This window comes from Leptodactylus fuscus, chromosome 3 (genome assembly GCF_031893055.1).
Source record: "Leptodactylus fuscus isolate aLepFus1 chromosome 3, aLepFus1.hap2, whole genome shotgun sequence".
Lineage (NCBI taxonomy): Eukaryota > Metazoa > Chordata > Amphibia > Anura > Leptodactylidae > Leptodactylus > Leptodactylus fuscus.
The window spans coordinates 242,027,649-242,043,492 of record NC_134267.1 but is presented as its reverse complement, the minus strand read 5'-3'; the positions used below and the strand labels follow the sequence as shown (position 1 = coordinate 242,043,492).

Here is a 15,844-nt window from a genome sequence, read left to right as displayed (position 1 = left end):
CCTGTCCGCCTAATTTTGGAATTTGTTGTTCATCTGAAGTTGGAATTTTAAGACTTTCGAAAGGACCAGAAGTTTTTCTTTTTATTATGTTCTGATATGTAAATTTTTATGCCAAAAGGGTAGGCTTTGTGGTTCTCATAATTATATATCTGTAGAGCAGTGATGTCATCCGCTTTGGATAAATGGAGAGTGGTCATGTTGTCTGCCGTATAATATCACTTCTATACAGAGAGCAGAGATGTCACCTCCTGGTCACTTAAGGGGCCGTTTATATATCTTGACCCTATCCCACCCCCTACAGTCACTGCGCTTACTGTTCCTCCTTCAGTAAGATAGCGCGCGGTACTGTCAGATCATGTGATTCCTCCGCTCTGATTGGTCACTATTAGAGAATTTGGATCCATTTACAATTGTCAAAAACTTTAATAAAGATATAAAAAAAGGAAATACACAATTATTCCAAAAGTGCCCTATGGATCAGAATCCTGGAGGTCTATCGGCTGCGTCCCGTCGTCTCCGCGCTCTCCGCCACTCGCTTCCTTCCTGGGACATTGAGAGAAGATTCAATGGCCGCCCGGATACTCTCGGATGACTCTAGACGTGTTTTGGCCTCCGCCACCGAGCAGTTACGCAGCAAACTCACTATGGCCGTCGGCAGCACCTGTCAGGAAGATGAGGGGTTAACATAGGACTGCGGCGCCGCTAAAGAAGGAGGCCAAATGACCTCCACAGCTGCATTCATACTTCTGCCACTCTGCTGTATTTTACCAGATCCCAGAATACATAGCACTCTAGTGCACTGCATTCTGGGGGATTTTCTTGTAACTACAGTGGAGGCAGCGGGGTCTGACACCCCTTGTGTGGCAGGTTGACCCTGGATGGCACTGATGGTGGGTTTTGTTATACTGGGCCTGGTTTGTGACCCCATATCTCACCTTGTCCCTGGATGCCGCGGCTTTGAGATTTTGCGAGGTCTCGGCGTTCCTTATTTGTTCAGTCAGGGTCTGTTCCCCATAGATAGACTGGAGTAGCGTCTCAGTGCAGCGGGTCTGGGGGTGCCCAGTCAGCCTCTGTGTGGGGTGATGGAGAATACATATACTGTAAGGACTATTATGTGTAGGTATCAGCAGTGTGATGTCACCTCCGGAGGTCTCACCTGCAGCACAGACACCGCCCTATGGAAGTGTTTGGAACTGCAGATCTTAAAATCTACCAATAGGTTTCGGTAAATCTTTCCTTTAAGAACATGAGCTCCGCTGGTCACCGTGTCCAGAATCCACTTACTGCTCAACTCTCGCTGGAATTTCTGCAGGGTGGAGGGAAAGGATTTACAAAAGTAGAGGAATATGACCATTTAGTGACAAACATGCAGGAGATCATGGGAGAACAGTAAGCGGAGAATTACAGGAGAAGAGCCTATGTACTGGGAAGAGCGAGCAGAAGAATATGGGAGAAGAGCCTATGTACTGGGAAGAGCGAGCAGAGGAATATGGGAGAAGAGCCTATGTACTGGGAAGAGCGAGCAGAGGATTATAGGAGGAGAGCCTTTGTACTGGGAAGAGCGAGCAGAGGACTATGGGAGAAGAGCCTTTGTACTGGGAAGAGCGAGCAGAGGAATATGGGAGAAGAGCCTATGTACTGGGAAGAGCGAGCAGAGGATTATAGGAGGAGAGCCTTTGTACTGGGAAGAGTGAGCAAAGGATTATGGGAGAAGAACCTATGTACTGGGAAGAGCGAGCAGAGGATTATAGGAGGAGAGCCTTTGTACTGGGAAGAGCGAGCAGAGGACTATGGGAGAAGAGCCTTTGTACTGGGAAGAGCGAGCAGAGGACTATGGGAGAAGAGCCTATATACTGGGAAGAGCGAGCAGAGGATTATAGGAGAAGAGCCTACGTACTGGGAAGAGCGAGCAGAGGATTATAGGAGAAGAGAGTATGTACTGGGAAAAGCGAGCAGAGCATTATAGCAGGAGAGCCTATGTACTGGGAAGAGCGAGCAGAGGAATATGGGAGAAGAGCCTATGTACTGGGAAGAGCGAGCAGAGGAATATGGGAGAAGAGCCTACGTACTGGGAAGAGCGAGCAGAGGATTATAGGAGAAGAGAGTATGTACTGGGAAAAGCGAGCAGAGCATTATAGCAGGAGAGCCTATGTACTGGGAAGAGCGAGAAGAGGATTATGGGAGAAGAGCCTATGTACTGGGAAGAGCAAGCAGAGGATTATAGGAGGAGAGCCTATGTACTGGGAAGAGCGAGCAGAGGAATATGGAAGGAGAGCCTATGTACTGGGAAGAGTGAGCAAAGGATTATGGGAGAAGAGCCTATGTACTGGGAAGAGCGAGCAGAGGACTATGGGAGAAGAGCCTATGTACTGGGAAGAGCGAGCAGAGGATTATGGAAGGAGAGCCTATGTTCTGGGAAGAGTGAGCAAAGGATTATGGGAGAAGAACCTATGTACTGGGAAGAGCGAGAAGAGGATTATGGGAGAAGAGCCTATGTACTGGGAAGAGCAAGCAGAGGATTATAGGAGGAGAGCCTATGTACTGGGAAGAGCGAGAAGAGGAATATGGAAGGAGAGCCGCTGTACTGGGAATAGAGCGAGCAGAGGATTATGGAAGGAGAGCCTATGTACTGGGAAGAGCGAGCAGAGGAATATGGAAGGAGAGCCTATGTACTGGGAAGAGCGAGCACAGGAATATGGAAGGAGAGCCTATGTACTGGGAAGAGCGAGCAGAGGAATATGGAAGGAGAGCCTATGTACTGGGAAGAGCGAGCAGAGGATTATGGGAGAAGAGCCTATGTACTGGGAAGAGCGAGCAGAGGATTATGGGAGAAGAGCCTATGTACTGGGAAGGACGAGCAGAGGATTATGGGAGAAGAGCCTATGTTCTGGGAAGGGCGAGCAGAGGATTATGGGAGAAGAGCCTATGTACTGGGAAGAGCGAACAGAGGATTATAGGAGAAGAGCCTATGTACTGGGAAGAGCGAGCAGAGGATTATGGGAGAAGAGCCTATGTACTGCGAAGCGCGAGCAGAGGAATATGGAAGGAGAGCCTATGTACTGGGAAGAGTGAGCAGGGAATTATAGAAGAGCACTGGGCACTGGTATGAGTGACTGTCCACTCACTGACTACAGTATAACAATATGGTGGAGCCGCCTATATACTGGCACAGTGCCATTAGTCGCCCCCTAGAGGACTGTACCTGGATGAAGGCTCCCTCGTATTCCAGGAAGAGGATGGGCCACGTGATGACGATGGGGTTAGGAATCATCTTCTTGGTCGAGCTCTAGATGTGAAGATACACAATGACCTTATGATCCTGTATCTGGGGGCGTGGCTGTGACTACCTCCCAATCATTAGAACAGGAGTGACTGCTACCACGTCATATAGTATAATATGTTGGCGGAGTCACAAAATTTTGTACAACCCACCCTACACACATATAGGTCACCACCAGTATGTGGTCATTCTGGCACACCCCCAACATACTGACCGGCAGGTACTGTCCGGCCGTGGCGTGGCATATGGCGTGGATATTCGATGTCTTCTCCTTCACTAATTCCAGCAATTTCTCCACCTCAGTGACTTCATCTGTAATGGAAAGGAGACATCAGACCACGAGGCACGCCACTGGGGCTATGACGCTGAACATCTGCCCCATATGGTCAGGGTAGGGAGGCAGCAGGGACATTGTCATATGCGACACCATAACGTGGTGTAAAGAGTCGAGCTTGGCTCATGCTACATATGGCGACTTATTGGGACTAATAAGCCACACCCACATACTGGGAACAGACCAAGACTTTGCAAAAAAAAAGTCTCCGCCCACATTATGTCAATGAGTCTGAGGGGTGGTCTCTACTTACCATCGAGGGTGAAGAGGAAGACAACGGTGTCCATCTCCGACACTGCCGAGAGGACGCTAGTCACAAAATTCTCATGTGAGATGGCAAATTCTGCGCCCTGGGGAAAAGAGACAGTCAGTGACCGGGAGAAAGACCCCATGGAGTGTGATGTCACCAGCCAGCAGGGGGAGCGCTGGAGAGAGGGTCATTGTTAGGTGGCTGTAGGGTGGTCACTGCTCTGAGGACAACCAAAGGTGAGTTATGTCCCTCTGAAAGGACAGGAACTGTTGTCATGGGGACACATGGATAGGACTGCACAGGATGAAGTGTCAGCTTATGTGGCCCCTCAGTATTTACCCCTGTCTGGGCCCTGGGCCCCGGAGGCTCCTCAGATAACAGGTGGGGAGAAGGTTGTGCTTTATCTGGGACACTCACCAGCGGCGTCAGCTCCCCCTCCTGGTTCTCCAGAATGTGATATCCTCCATTAATGAAGCCCCGGACATCGTGCCAGTCTAGGGAGGCAATGAGAGGAAGTCAGAGATATCCCACCACAGGGGGCAGCACATGTACAAATACCCTGCACTTACACTGGAGAATTGGACAAATACACTGTACTAATACTGACCCCTGGGGCAGCACAGGCATCCACTATGGGGGGGCGTCAGGGGGTAGTGCTATAGACTACCTATACCAGTAATACCTCTCTATCTATACCATTACAATATGGAGATGTGATAACAGTCTGGCCCCCATCTTACCTGCATTATAAGAGGGGACACATTCCACCGCGTCCATTATCCCCACCAGTCCCAGCGTCCCCCAGCCCAGGATGTAGAGGTGCCCCTTCTTCTGTAGACTGAAACAGAGACATGGTCACACGGTGGGGTCACTGATCCAAATGCACAGGGCCTATAGAGCACTACAGGGTCACCAATCCAAACACACAGGGGCTATAGAGCACTACAGGGTCACCGGCCCAACACACAGAGGAGCTATAGAGCACTACAGGGTCACCAATCCAAACACATAGCGGCTATAGAGCACTACAGGGTTACAGACCTAAACACACAGGAGCTATAGAGCACTACAGGGTCACTGATCTAAACACATAGGGGCTATAGAGCACTACAGGGTCACCAATCCAAACATACAGGAGCTATAGAGCACTACAAGGTCACTGACCCAAACACACAGGGGTTATAGAGCACTACAGGACCACCAATCCAAACATACAAGAGCTGTAGAGCACTACAGGGTCACCGACCCAACACATAGAGGGGCTATAGAGCACTACAGGATCACCAATCCAAACATACAGGAGCTATAGAGCACTACAGGGTCACCGACCCAACACATAGAGGGGCTATAGAGCACTACAGGGTCACCGACCCAACACGCAGGAGCTATAGAGCACTACAGGGTTACTGATCCAAACACACAGGGGTTATAGAGCACTACAGGATCACCAATCCAAACATACATGAGCTATAGAGCACTACAGGGTCACTGACCCAACACATAGAGGGGCTATAGAGCACTACAGGGTCACCAACCCAACACACAGGAGCTATAGCTCACTACAGGGTCACCGACCCAAACACACAGGAGCTATAGAGCACTACACGGTCACCGATCCAACACATAGGGGCTATAGAGCACTACAGGGTCACCGACCCAACACACAGGGGCTATAGAACACTACACTGACAAAAAACTTGCGAGTCTTCAGTAGGTGATACCTTTTTTAATGGCTAACTCATAATGATGACAGAATATAATGTTTCGAATCTCTCGGCTTCTTCTTCAGATATATCTAAAAACACTTTCTGCAGGCTGCATATTTATGTACAACTGGACACAGGGATAGGATTACAGGAGGGGGGGGGGAGAGGCTTATTACTGTATACATATAAATATAAACAAGTCACAGGTCCCAGGTTCTTTATCTTTATGGCTGTCTTAGTTCAGTGATTTGTATAGAATGACATGAACCCATGTGACGCATTCATTCCACTATCCAGAGTGTTAAAAAGGGTCATGCACCTGTACTCATAAATCCGTCTCTGTTTCCTTGATTTAAAATTCCCTCTCAAAATCAAAATTTTCATGTCATAAACCCCAACTGCAGATGCTGAGAGGAATCACACACAAACTACATCCACTACTGCAAAAAGACAACCGTCTAAAATCCATATTTCCAGATCCCCCTCTCCTGTGCTACAGACAGACACCAAACCTCAGGAATATGGTTATTAGCAGCTCACTGTCACCTCCAACTAACACAGGAACATTTCCATGCGGACAGAAAAGGTTCAAGACCTGCCCGCACATACTGACCACTGACAGGATAGAGATACCAAACTCTAACAGGGAATATAAAATCCCAGGTACGTTCACCTGCAGCACACCTAATGTAGTGTATTGTGCACCTAATGTGCACCAAATGTTCCACTGATAATCTGTATGTTGGAGAGACCGGACAGCAGCTTAGAATGAGAATCAATTCCCATCGCCATACAATCAAACAACAGAGAATGGACCTTCCCGTGCCAAAATATTTCTGCCAGGAAGATCATAATATCACTGATCACATGAAAATTTTGAGAGGGAATTTTAAATCAGGAAACAGCGATTGATTTAGGAGTACAAGTGCATGACCCTATTTAACACTCTGGATAATCGAATGAACCTTTCACATGGGTTCATGTCATTCTATACAAATCACTGAACTAAGACAGCCGTAAAGATAAAGAACCTGGGAATTGTTTATATTTATATGTATACAGTAATAAGCCTCTTCCCCCCCTCCTGTAATCCTGTCCCTGTGTCCAGTTGTATATAAATATGCAGCCTGCAGAAAGTGTTTTTAGATATATCTGAAGAAGAATCCGAGAGATTCGAAACGTTTTATTCTGTCATCATTATGAGTTAGCCATTAAAAAATGTATCACCTGCTGAAGACTCGCAAGTTTTTTGTTTTTTATGTTTCATACCCACTGGCTAACACGGTACAAAAACAAACATTTTCCTTCTACAGGGTGACACACATTTTTCTACTGCCATCTAGTGGTCAATGTTATACCTGCAGCAGTAATCTAGTTCATGTTGTGCTGCTGCCACCTTCTGGTTGCCGTTGGTAGCAGCGTGCTCTTGCCTCTCAGTATTGGGCATTTAGGACGTGTGTGGCGCCATCTGTTGGTCACTTGAGGTAATAACCACACACAGTACATATATAGTCAGGGCTCACCTTGTAGCTGACTGCTTGAGGAGCGCTGCGATTTTCTTGCTGTGGGAATAGGTCACCTTGTGCGCTCTCTCGTATGTCCTGAGGATTTCTAGTAGACACCTGCATGTAGACAGAAGACACTGGGTGACATCACCAGCGTGGGCACGGTCACTTCTAACAGCCCAGGGGCTCTCATCCCCCCCCCCCCCATAATACAGATTGTGCCCCTGACTCACTTCTCTGTCACCTCCACTTTAGAGCTGGCCTTGTGTGCCACCAGGAACAGAGTCTCCAGAAGGATCTTTGTCGCACTCCCACCCTTCATACGTGAAGAGCCGCAGACACCTTCAGGCTGACACATGGAGAAGAAAGGGGTTAATTTATAGATAGGATGGTCTTAGGATGGTGGAGACGCCACCAAGCACAGAGCTGCCATCTTTATTTATATACAGCACCATACATTATATTATGTGGTCTCCAAGATGGAAGATCTCCACAAAAAAAGACAAGGAACCAGTCCAAGGAGAAGCCGAGTATTATAATAATGGACCAGTCTAGGCCCCAATATGGATGGGATCTACTGCGTGCGTAGCCAAACCTGGAACCAGAAGACTAGGCGATGAGACTCTATAGGCTGTGCACTTACCCCCACTGCAGGGTTCAGTACGAATGCCTGCTGGGTATTATGGAGGTTCTGCATCTGTTCTGCCACCTGCCGGAATGTGGAGGTCCAGCCCTCTATCCTGTCATTCCTGAGAAGGAAAGTTACTGATAATATCCAAAGACACTTCCAATTGTGGTCACATCACCTACCTGATCCTGGTCACTTTACCCACCCAGCCATGGTCGACTCCACTACCTGACCTTGGTGACTTCACCTGAGCCGGGTCATGATTCCCACCCAACCCTAGTCCTGGATACTTGACCAAACTCACCCCGGACACTTTACCCACTTGCCTGGCCTCAATACTTCACTTAAGTAACCTTGGTGCCTTCAACAATCCAAACCTAGTCACTTCACCTTGGTTGCTTCTCCAACTTTAGTCCACACACTTGACCCGGATAACTTCATCCACCTAGACAATGGTCACTTCACCCACCTGGCCATGGAGACTGGATTAAACCCTACAAGGACTGGCAGGAACACATCAAGGTTCTTCATGCAGAAGTCCAGTTGCCCAGCGATGAATGGTGCCTGCGGAGATACAGATAGGACTGAGAAGTGAGACCAAGACCTCATCAGGTCAAGTATATCAGCAGATAGAGAGAACCAGCAGAAAGTTTCTGGTCACATGGAGGATGACAGGACCATGTTATAGTGGTGTAACGTCAGAGGGAAATAAGTCATCGGGAAGGGGGATCCAGAAGAACGAGAGTCGGCCTCTAGTTGGACATGTGTAGTGTTGACTCTTTCATGTATGGTTGCTTTCGAAATCAGTGTAGTAGCAGAAGATGTACACCAGGTGCCAGATATCAGGGGGTTCCAGCAAGACTGCTCCACCTCTGCTCAACTTCACATTGAGGAACCTCTTGAACCGAGACCACGCCAATCCAGTGTGGTGGAACATAAAGTAAAGAGATCAGAAGCAGGGCCGTGTCCCTCCACCAAAATTCCCATAATTCACCACTAGAGGCATCAGAGCCATGATCTGACCACTCTGTCCTAGATCTGCTCGGTCATGTCATCCACCATTGACTGTATGGACGGTGGTGGCTGATACTCACCGAGAGGCTGCAGGATATCCCGATAAACACAACCTTCTTCTTTCCTTCACAGACCTGGAGATACATGAAGGAGGATAAGACAGGAGCAAAGATGATGGCAAACAAGACGTAAACCAAAAAATAAGGAAGAAGACACGGGGAGGTAATATGGAGGTAACTGAGAAGATGCGGGCCGAATGAGAAGTATAGTCGTCTATTAAAAAGCCTGGCTGCTCTGGGCTATGATCTATACGGGGAGTATATAAGGTTCAGGGTGAGACATTGTCCTTGTGTGTGACGACGACGTTACTGCTGCTCATCTCATACTTGTTAACCTAAGAACTGTTTCATTCTGATCATCAACCACTAGGTGTCAATAGAACAGACTGTGATCCAGAGATCCAGCTCATCTTACAGCCTGCTGCAAAACAGAAAGTGATCAAATGATTTTGTAGTTGGCGTTTAGACCTAGGGACTCCACCGCCCTGAATACTACACACCCCTCATGGCTTCCCACACAACTCCTTTACTGTGCAAGGGATGAAAGGTCAACAATGTAGTGACCAGGCCAGGTGTGTAGACCTGAGTCCTGAGACTGCCGGTGTATGATGGCCCCTGCACATTGTCCGTGTCCTCCCTACATACAGTGAGTAGCTGGAGCTTGGGGTCCGTTGGTCACTTACCTTCTGTAGCTCCTCCTGGCCCCGGGCAGGGTTGTCCTCAGGTGCTTCCTGCGCTGTCACAATAGATCTGCAAATAGAATAAGTTACATGAAAAGTTTCTTCTCTGCCAGAGTAAACAGGGAATTTTACGTCACTGCGTCCTTCCTATCAGATGGGAGCAGAGCTGGGCGCTGACACGTGTGATGGCACCCACCTGTCCCCTCCTGCTATGATGTAGGTGTAACACGGGATCTGGTGGAGACCTCTCATCAGCCGGTTGAAGGAATTCTGCAGAGAGAAATCAGGACATAAGACAGTGATGGAGGGTGAATCAGAGAATATTTTTGGGGTGGACATCTCCATGATCATACCCCTTACCAGTGACATCTCCAAGGTCATGCACCTGACCAGTGACATCTCCAAGACCATGCACCTGACCAGTGACATCTCCATAACCATGCATCTGACCAGTGAGATCTCCAAGACTATACACCTGACCGCTGACATCTCCATGACTATGCACCTGACCAGTAACATCTCCATGATATACACCTGACCGGTGACATCTCCAAGACCATACACCTGACCGGTGACATCTCCATGACATACACCTGACCGGTGACATCTCCAAGACCATACATCTGACCGGTGACATCTCCATGACCATACACCTGACCAGTGACATCTCCAAGACCATACAACTGATCAGTGACATCTCCATGACCATACACCTGATCAGTGACATGTCCATGACCATACACATGACCAGTGACAGCTCCATGACCATACACCTGACCGGTGACATCTCCATGACCATACACCTGACCGGTGACTTCTCCAAGACCATACACCTGACCGGTGACATCTCCAAGACCATACACCTGATCAGTGACAATTCCTGCATTTCTAAACTTCAGAATATGAATAACTCAATGACTTGTACCCTTGTGTGTGATCCAGTTCTTGATATTTGAGGATTTGGGACTTTATTGTGAAAAGGAATCTATGAAATTATTTTTGTACAGCCCTGGATGGTGCCACCACCTATGAAAGCCATAAGGAAATCTGTAAACGTTTCTAGGGGCCAAAGGGGAAAACAAAGCTCCAGGAACCCAAAATCTGTACCAGCCCCTTTCTACCTTCATCCACCATTTTCTTTCTCTGTGACAAATGGCCATTTGGACCACCTAAGATACCAGGGTCTGGGTGTGGATGCTACACCTTCACTCCTATAGCTATGTCCCATCTGGTATTGCTGGTTCACACCCATGATCTCAGGACATATTGGCCTGGTATTGCCTTGTACTAGTAGTGAACTTGAAGATTGAAGAGAACCCTTGTGGAAATACCAGTATGTTACTCGGCCAAGGACAACAACACTCAGCGAGATATCTGCCAGGGTTCAGACCTTCCTCTCGGCCACCAGTTCTAGCTGTAGGAGCAGCCATGTTCTCCAGGTTTCCAAAGGGTAAGGAAAGCCTGGCTACCAGTCTGGATGGCTGTGATGTAAAAGCGATGGAATGGTAAATGAGAAGACAAGGACTTACTGCCAGGAGAACCGCCAGCCGCCCAGATGTGCCGCATCCACTGAGTACTACAAGGCCATCTTCTGGATTCTGGATGATGGACAGAACACGTCAGCCCCTTATCACTTTCTGGATACAGTAGTATATACTACAATACTCCAGCGGATATTACCTCTATGATCTGCTGCACCTTCTTAGCAATGTCCGCCACTGTCTTCAGGATGGACTCGCTGTATAGTCTCTGGAGAACACAGGGTTAATGTCATTGTAATATCTTTCTATATTATTTGTTCTAGAATTTCTAGAATTTGCCTAGAAGTTTTTTCTAGAATCTGATAATTGAGGACTTGTATCGTACACGGCACGTCCACTGGCAGGACGTTACAATGTAGACCTGAGTTTATATGTGGTTCGTAACAGCTTGTCCTCATCCATGACCAAAATAAGATGCCTCCAGGAGATCATCAGATCTTCTGAACAGCTTCTTTCTACACAAGTGATCCTGTCCGGCCAACTATAGATATTTCTATAGAGCTTCTTCCCCCCCACATATTTTATTCTGTCTGGGGCATTATAACTCCCAAGTCTTTCTTCAGGAGACACCGGTTTAGGAAGAGTTCCTCAGTAATCTTCGGTCAGCTGTATGGTTCTCAACTCCATGGTGATCTTCTCTTGTACTTCACCTTCTCCTGGTCCTTCTCTCTCATCTCTCCCTTCCCGCCCCCTGGTTCCTCTTTTGTCTCTTACCCCCTTGGTCCCTCCATCACTCATGTCCATGGTTTACTGTCTTGGTCTCACCTCTTGGATCTGCTTTCCCAGAACTCACCTGATAGTTGATGATGGTCTCATCTTCCTCCTGGAAGATCTCAGCATCACAGTCTCGTAGAAGCTGGACCAGAGTGTTGGGGTCGGCTTTGTCCAGTTCTCTGGTAATGGGATTGGACTTCTCACTGATGGGCAGAGATTCCTCATAGCCAGCAAGCTATACAGAAATCGGAGACAAGTCAGTCATGAGACGTAAGCTTCTTGGTCCACCACATGTATGTGTATGCTTCATATGATGGATGGTTTTCTTATATTTACCTCCCACTTTCCAGGGTCTGGAGTGTCAATGACGTGTTTGTATTTGCGGGTCCCTCTCATGGTTGTGATATCTCTGTAAAAAGATCCGGACACAAGCATAAGTGTTAAAGAAGGTCTGAAGGTTTGTCCAGCATGATGTCAAATACTGGATGGTTAATAATTGTCCAGGCCAAATTATTGGACCAAATTATTCTCGCCTTCCCCAAAATGTTCAGGAGTGTCAGAGACCTTAATATCAACAAGATCTGGTGGACAGCAACAACCATAATGGCACTGGCCCTCAAGAACTGCTCCAGGTACAGGACCCTGGGGAGTCTCCTTCTGAGGTCGCCCCATTGTCCTACCTTACTGGTATTATCTATATATACAGTTCTAGAAGAAGGAAAAACATGAAATGAAGCTCAAAAGGGTCAATGATGTAACGTGTGCGCCGGGCAGGGTAAAGAGAAGGGGGGAAGAGGGTGTCCAGCCTATGATGTCATCATGTGGTCCAGCGGAACGTGCACCCCAATAATCCTGGAAATCATTCGTTACTCCATTAGAACCCCAATAACCAGGAATATCACCCTAGATTTAGGATTGTATTTATTAATCCAAAAAAACTACTCGTACAACCCGATATATTACACCCCAATAACCCAATATATTACACCAAATAACCCAATATATTATTACTATCTACTATCCACCAACCACCATCTACTGTCCACCAACTACTATCTGATATCTACAATAACCCAATATATTACACCCCAATATCCCGATATATTACACCAAATAACCCAATATATTACACCCCAATATCCCAATATATTACACCAAATAACCCAATATATTACACCCCAATAACCCAATATATTACACCCCAATAACCCAATATATTACTACTACCTACTATCCACCAACCACCATCTACTGTCCACCAACTACTATCTGATATCTACAATAACCCAATATATTATACCCCAATATCCTGATATATTACATCCCAATATCCCAATATATTACACCCCAATATCCCGATATATTACACCCCAATATCCCAATATATTACACCAAATAACCCAATATATTACATCCAATAACCCAATATATTACATCCAATAACCCAATACATTGCTTCCCATTACACCAGGCTGCACTATTCATTGAAAGAGAAGTTACCGTAAAAAAATCAGGCCAAACCCGTATTCCAAGAGAATTTGGACCCCATTACACCAGGCTACTCCCCTCATTCTAATAAGAACATGCACTCCTGTACACTCGGCTACACCCACATTCCTATTTTATTTCCCTTTTTTATTAGAGGGGTCATTTACTGTAAATACAAAAACTCTATTTATTGGTGCAGCCCACCCAGCCCCGACCCATTAGAACATCTTCCTTTCAGTTTTACAAGCTCTAGCTCTGGACTCTAATACACAATATCTTGTATCTATTGCCCTCCAACCACCATCTCATATCTACTGTCCTCCATTCACCATTGTATATCTACTGTCCTCCATCCACCATCTTATATCTACTGTTCCCCATCCACCATCTCATATATACTGTCCTCCATCCACCATCTTATATCTACTGATCCCCATCCACCATCTCATATCTACTATCCTCCATCCACCATCTCATATCTACTATCCTCCATCCACCATCTCATATATACTGTCCTCCATCCACCATGTTATATCTACTGTCCTCCATTCACCATTGTATATCTTCTGTCCTCCATCCACCATCTTATATCTACTGTTCCCCATCCACCATCTCATATATACTGTCCTCCATCCACCATCTTATATCTACTGATCCCCATCCACCATCTCATATATACTGTCCTCCATCCACCATCTTATATCTACTATCCTCCATCCACCATCTCATATCTACTGTCCTCCATCCACCATCTTATATCTACTATCCTCCATCCATCATCTCTTATCTTATTCTCTTATAGGATATGGTATTCCATTCCTGTTTAAGACCAATTTATATTAGATTGGCCCCTACCCACAAACCAGTAATGGTTCCCATTTTCTATACATTTTTTCCAGAATTAAAAAGGCTATACATAAAAATTATCAACTTACTAACGCAAAATAATATCTCCATATCATGATAATACTTCCATACAGTGCAGGTATACAGATGCAGTGCAGATTATACAGATATAACACTGTCATATTGGCCATACCATATGGTCCAAGTAAAATGTCCAATGTACTATCCTCCAACCACCATCTACTGTCCTCCAACTACTATCTGATATCTACTATCCTCCAACCACCATCTACTGTCCTCCAACTACTATCTGATATCTACTATCCTCCAACCACCATCTACTGTCCTCCAACTACTATCTGATATCTACTATCCTCCAACCACCATCTACTGTCCTCCAACTACTATCTGATATCTACTATCCTCCAACCACCATCTACTGTCCTCCAACTACTACCTGATATCTACTATCCTCCAACCACCATCTACTGTCCTCCAACTACTATCTGATATCTACTATCCTCCAACCACCATCTACTGTCCTCCAACTACTATCTGATATCTACTATCCTCCAACCACCATCTACTGTCCTCCAACTACTATCTGATATCTACTATCCTCCAACCACCATCTACTGTCCTCCAACTACTATCTGATATCTACTATCCTCCACCATCTACTGTCCTCCAACTACTATCTGATATCTACTATCCTCCAACCAACATCTACTGTCCACCAACTACTATCTGATATCTACTATCCTCCAACCACCATCTGCTGTCCTCCAACAGTCACATATAATGTCCTACAATGTCTCTAAGTATGTCCACACCCACTTTGCAGACTTTTGCTCATTCCATAAAACAGAAAATGTTGAAGTGTCCAGAAAACCTTGCAGTGTTCCTTGTGACCCCAAGACTTGCTGCATGATATTCATTTCTAAGAATATCAGACCTAACACAAAACAGGACGTCCTCACAGGTTGTCCTCACTTGTGTCCCTTTCATTGCCGCACTGAAGAGCGCTCCATCTGCCCTAGACTAGTCATTCATCCATGTTCAGACCAGCACACCTGCCCCCCAGGTAGTAGACCTTCCCAGTCTCAGAGATACTCACTCTTGGAGTTGTCCACCTCTCCCCCTGTGAGTTCTCGGTGCGCAGTTCCAGCTGAAATCCTACCGAGTCTTGTTTTCCTCGTTGTTATCAGATCACTATTGTAATCATTAAACTTTTTAGTTAAACTTCAAACTTTCTGTGTCCATGTAAAACCCTGCTGTGAAAAACATCTCCTCCCCGGGGGTAAGCAGGACAACAGCACAGGACATTCTGCACCTTTTGGTCCCCCAGGACTTGGTATCCCATTGGTTCCTCGTTTTTTTTAAATGTAGATTGTTAATCCCATATAGAGATCACAATGTATATCCCCCCTCCCCCATCAGTATGTCTTTGTAGAATGGGAGGAAAGCCAAGCAAACACGTGGAGATCATATAAACTCCTTGCAGATGTTCCTGGGAGGATTTGAACCCAGGACTCCAGCGCTGCATGTCTGCAGTGCGAACCACTGAGCCACCATGTTATCCCCCATTGGTTTCCCAGTTAAGACCAATTTATAGATAATGGCCCCTGAGCACAAGCAATGACAGATTCTATTCAGAATATCCCAAAATACTGCCATACAGTGCATACACGTCATACCGCCCAACCGTCCCGATTTCCGCGGGACACTCATGCTTTCCTACCCCTGTCCTGCCGTTCCGTGCAGCTTCCTACATGTCCCGCTATGTCCCTTTAATGATT

The 15,844-nt window shown here is 46.5% G+C and overlaps 1 protein-coding gene across 2 annotated transcripts; it reads right to left on the bottom strand.

Moving 5' to 3' along the window:
- Positions 1-403: 403 nt before the first annotated feature.
- Positions 404-15,237, bottom strand: GCKR (glucokinase regulator). 2 transcript variants are annotated; one of them, XM_075266849.1, is made up of 20 exons: positions 15,163-15,237; positions 12,048-12,120; positions 11,791-11,946; positions 11,137-11,205; positions 10,986-11,054; positions 9,653-9,726; positions 9,460-9,526; positions 8,798-8,851; positions 8,173-8,267; positions 7,719-7,824; positions 7,309-7,424; positions 7,094-7,192; positions 4,605-4,702; positions 4,282-4,358; positions 3,868-3,964; positions 3,495-3,592; positions 3,203-3,286; positions 1,157-1,306; positions 936-1,070; positions 404-661 (listed from the first exon to the last, which is right to left on the bottom strand). In XM_075266849.1, exons 2-20 carry the CDS (start codon positions 12,105-12,107, stop codon positions 494-496), a joined length of 1,872 nt encoding a protein of 623 aa, XP_075122950.1. In that variant the 5' UTR covers positions 12,108-12,120; positions 15,163-15,237; the 3' UTR covers positions 404-493. The 2 variants fall into 2 exon arrangements, with proteins under 2 accessions (XP_075122950.1, XP_075122951.1); XM_075266850.1 differs by lacking the exons at positions 1,157-1,306; positions 3,203-3,286.
- Positions 15,238-15,844: the final 607 nt, after the last annotated feature.

Bases quoted from the DNA above. Each gene is read 5' to 3' on its own strand.
- GCKR (XM_075266849.1), bottom strand. From the start codon at position 12,107: ATGAGAGGGACCCGCAAATACAAACACGTCATTGACACTCCAGACCCT. The intron at 7,193-7,308 runs GTGAGTCAGGGG...GTCTACATGCAG, and splicing joins AAAGTGGAGGTGACAGAGAA to GTGTCTACTAGAAATCCTCA. The intron at 4,359-4,604 runs GTAAGATGGGGG...TTGCCTCCCTAG, and splicing joins TGTCCCCTCTTATAATGCAG to ACTGGCACGATGTCCGGGGC.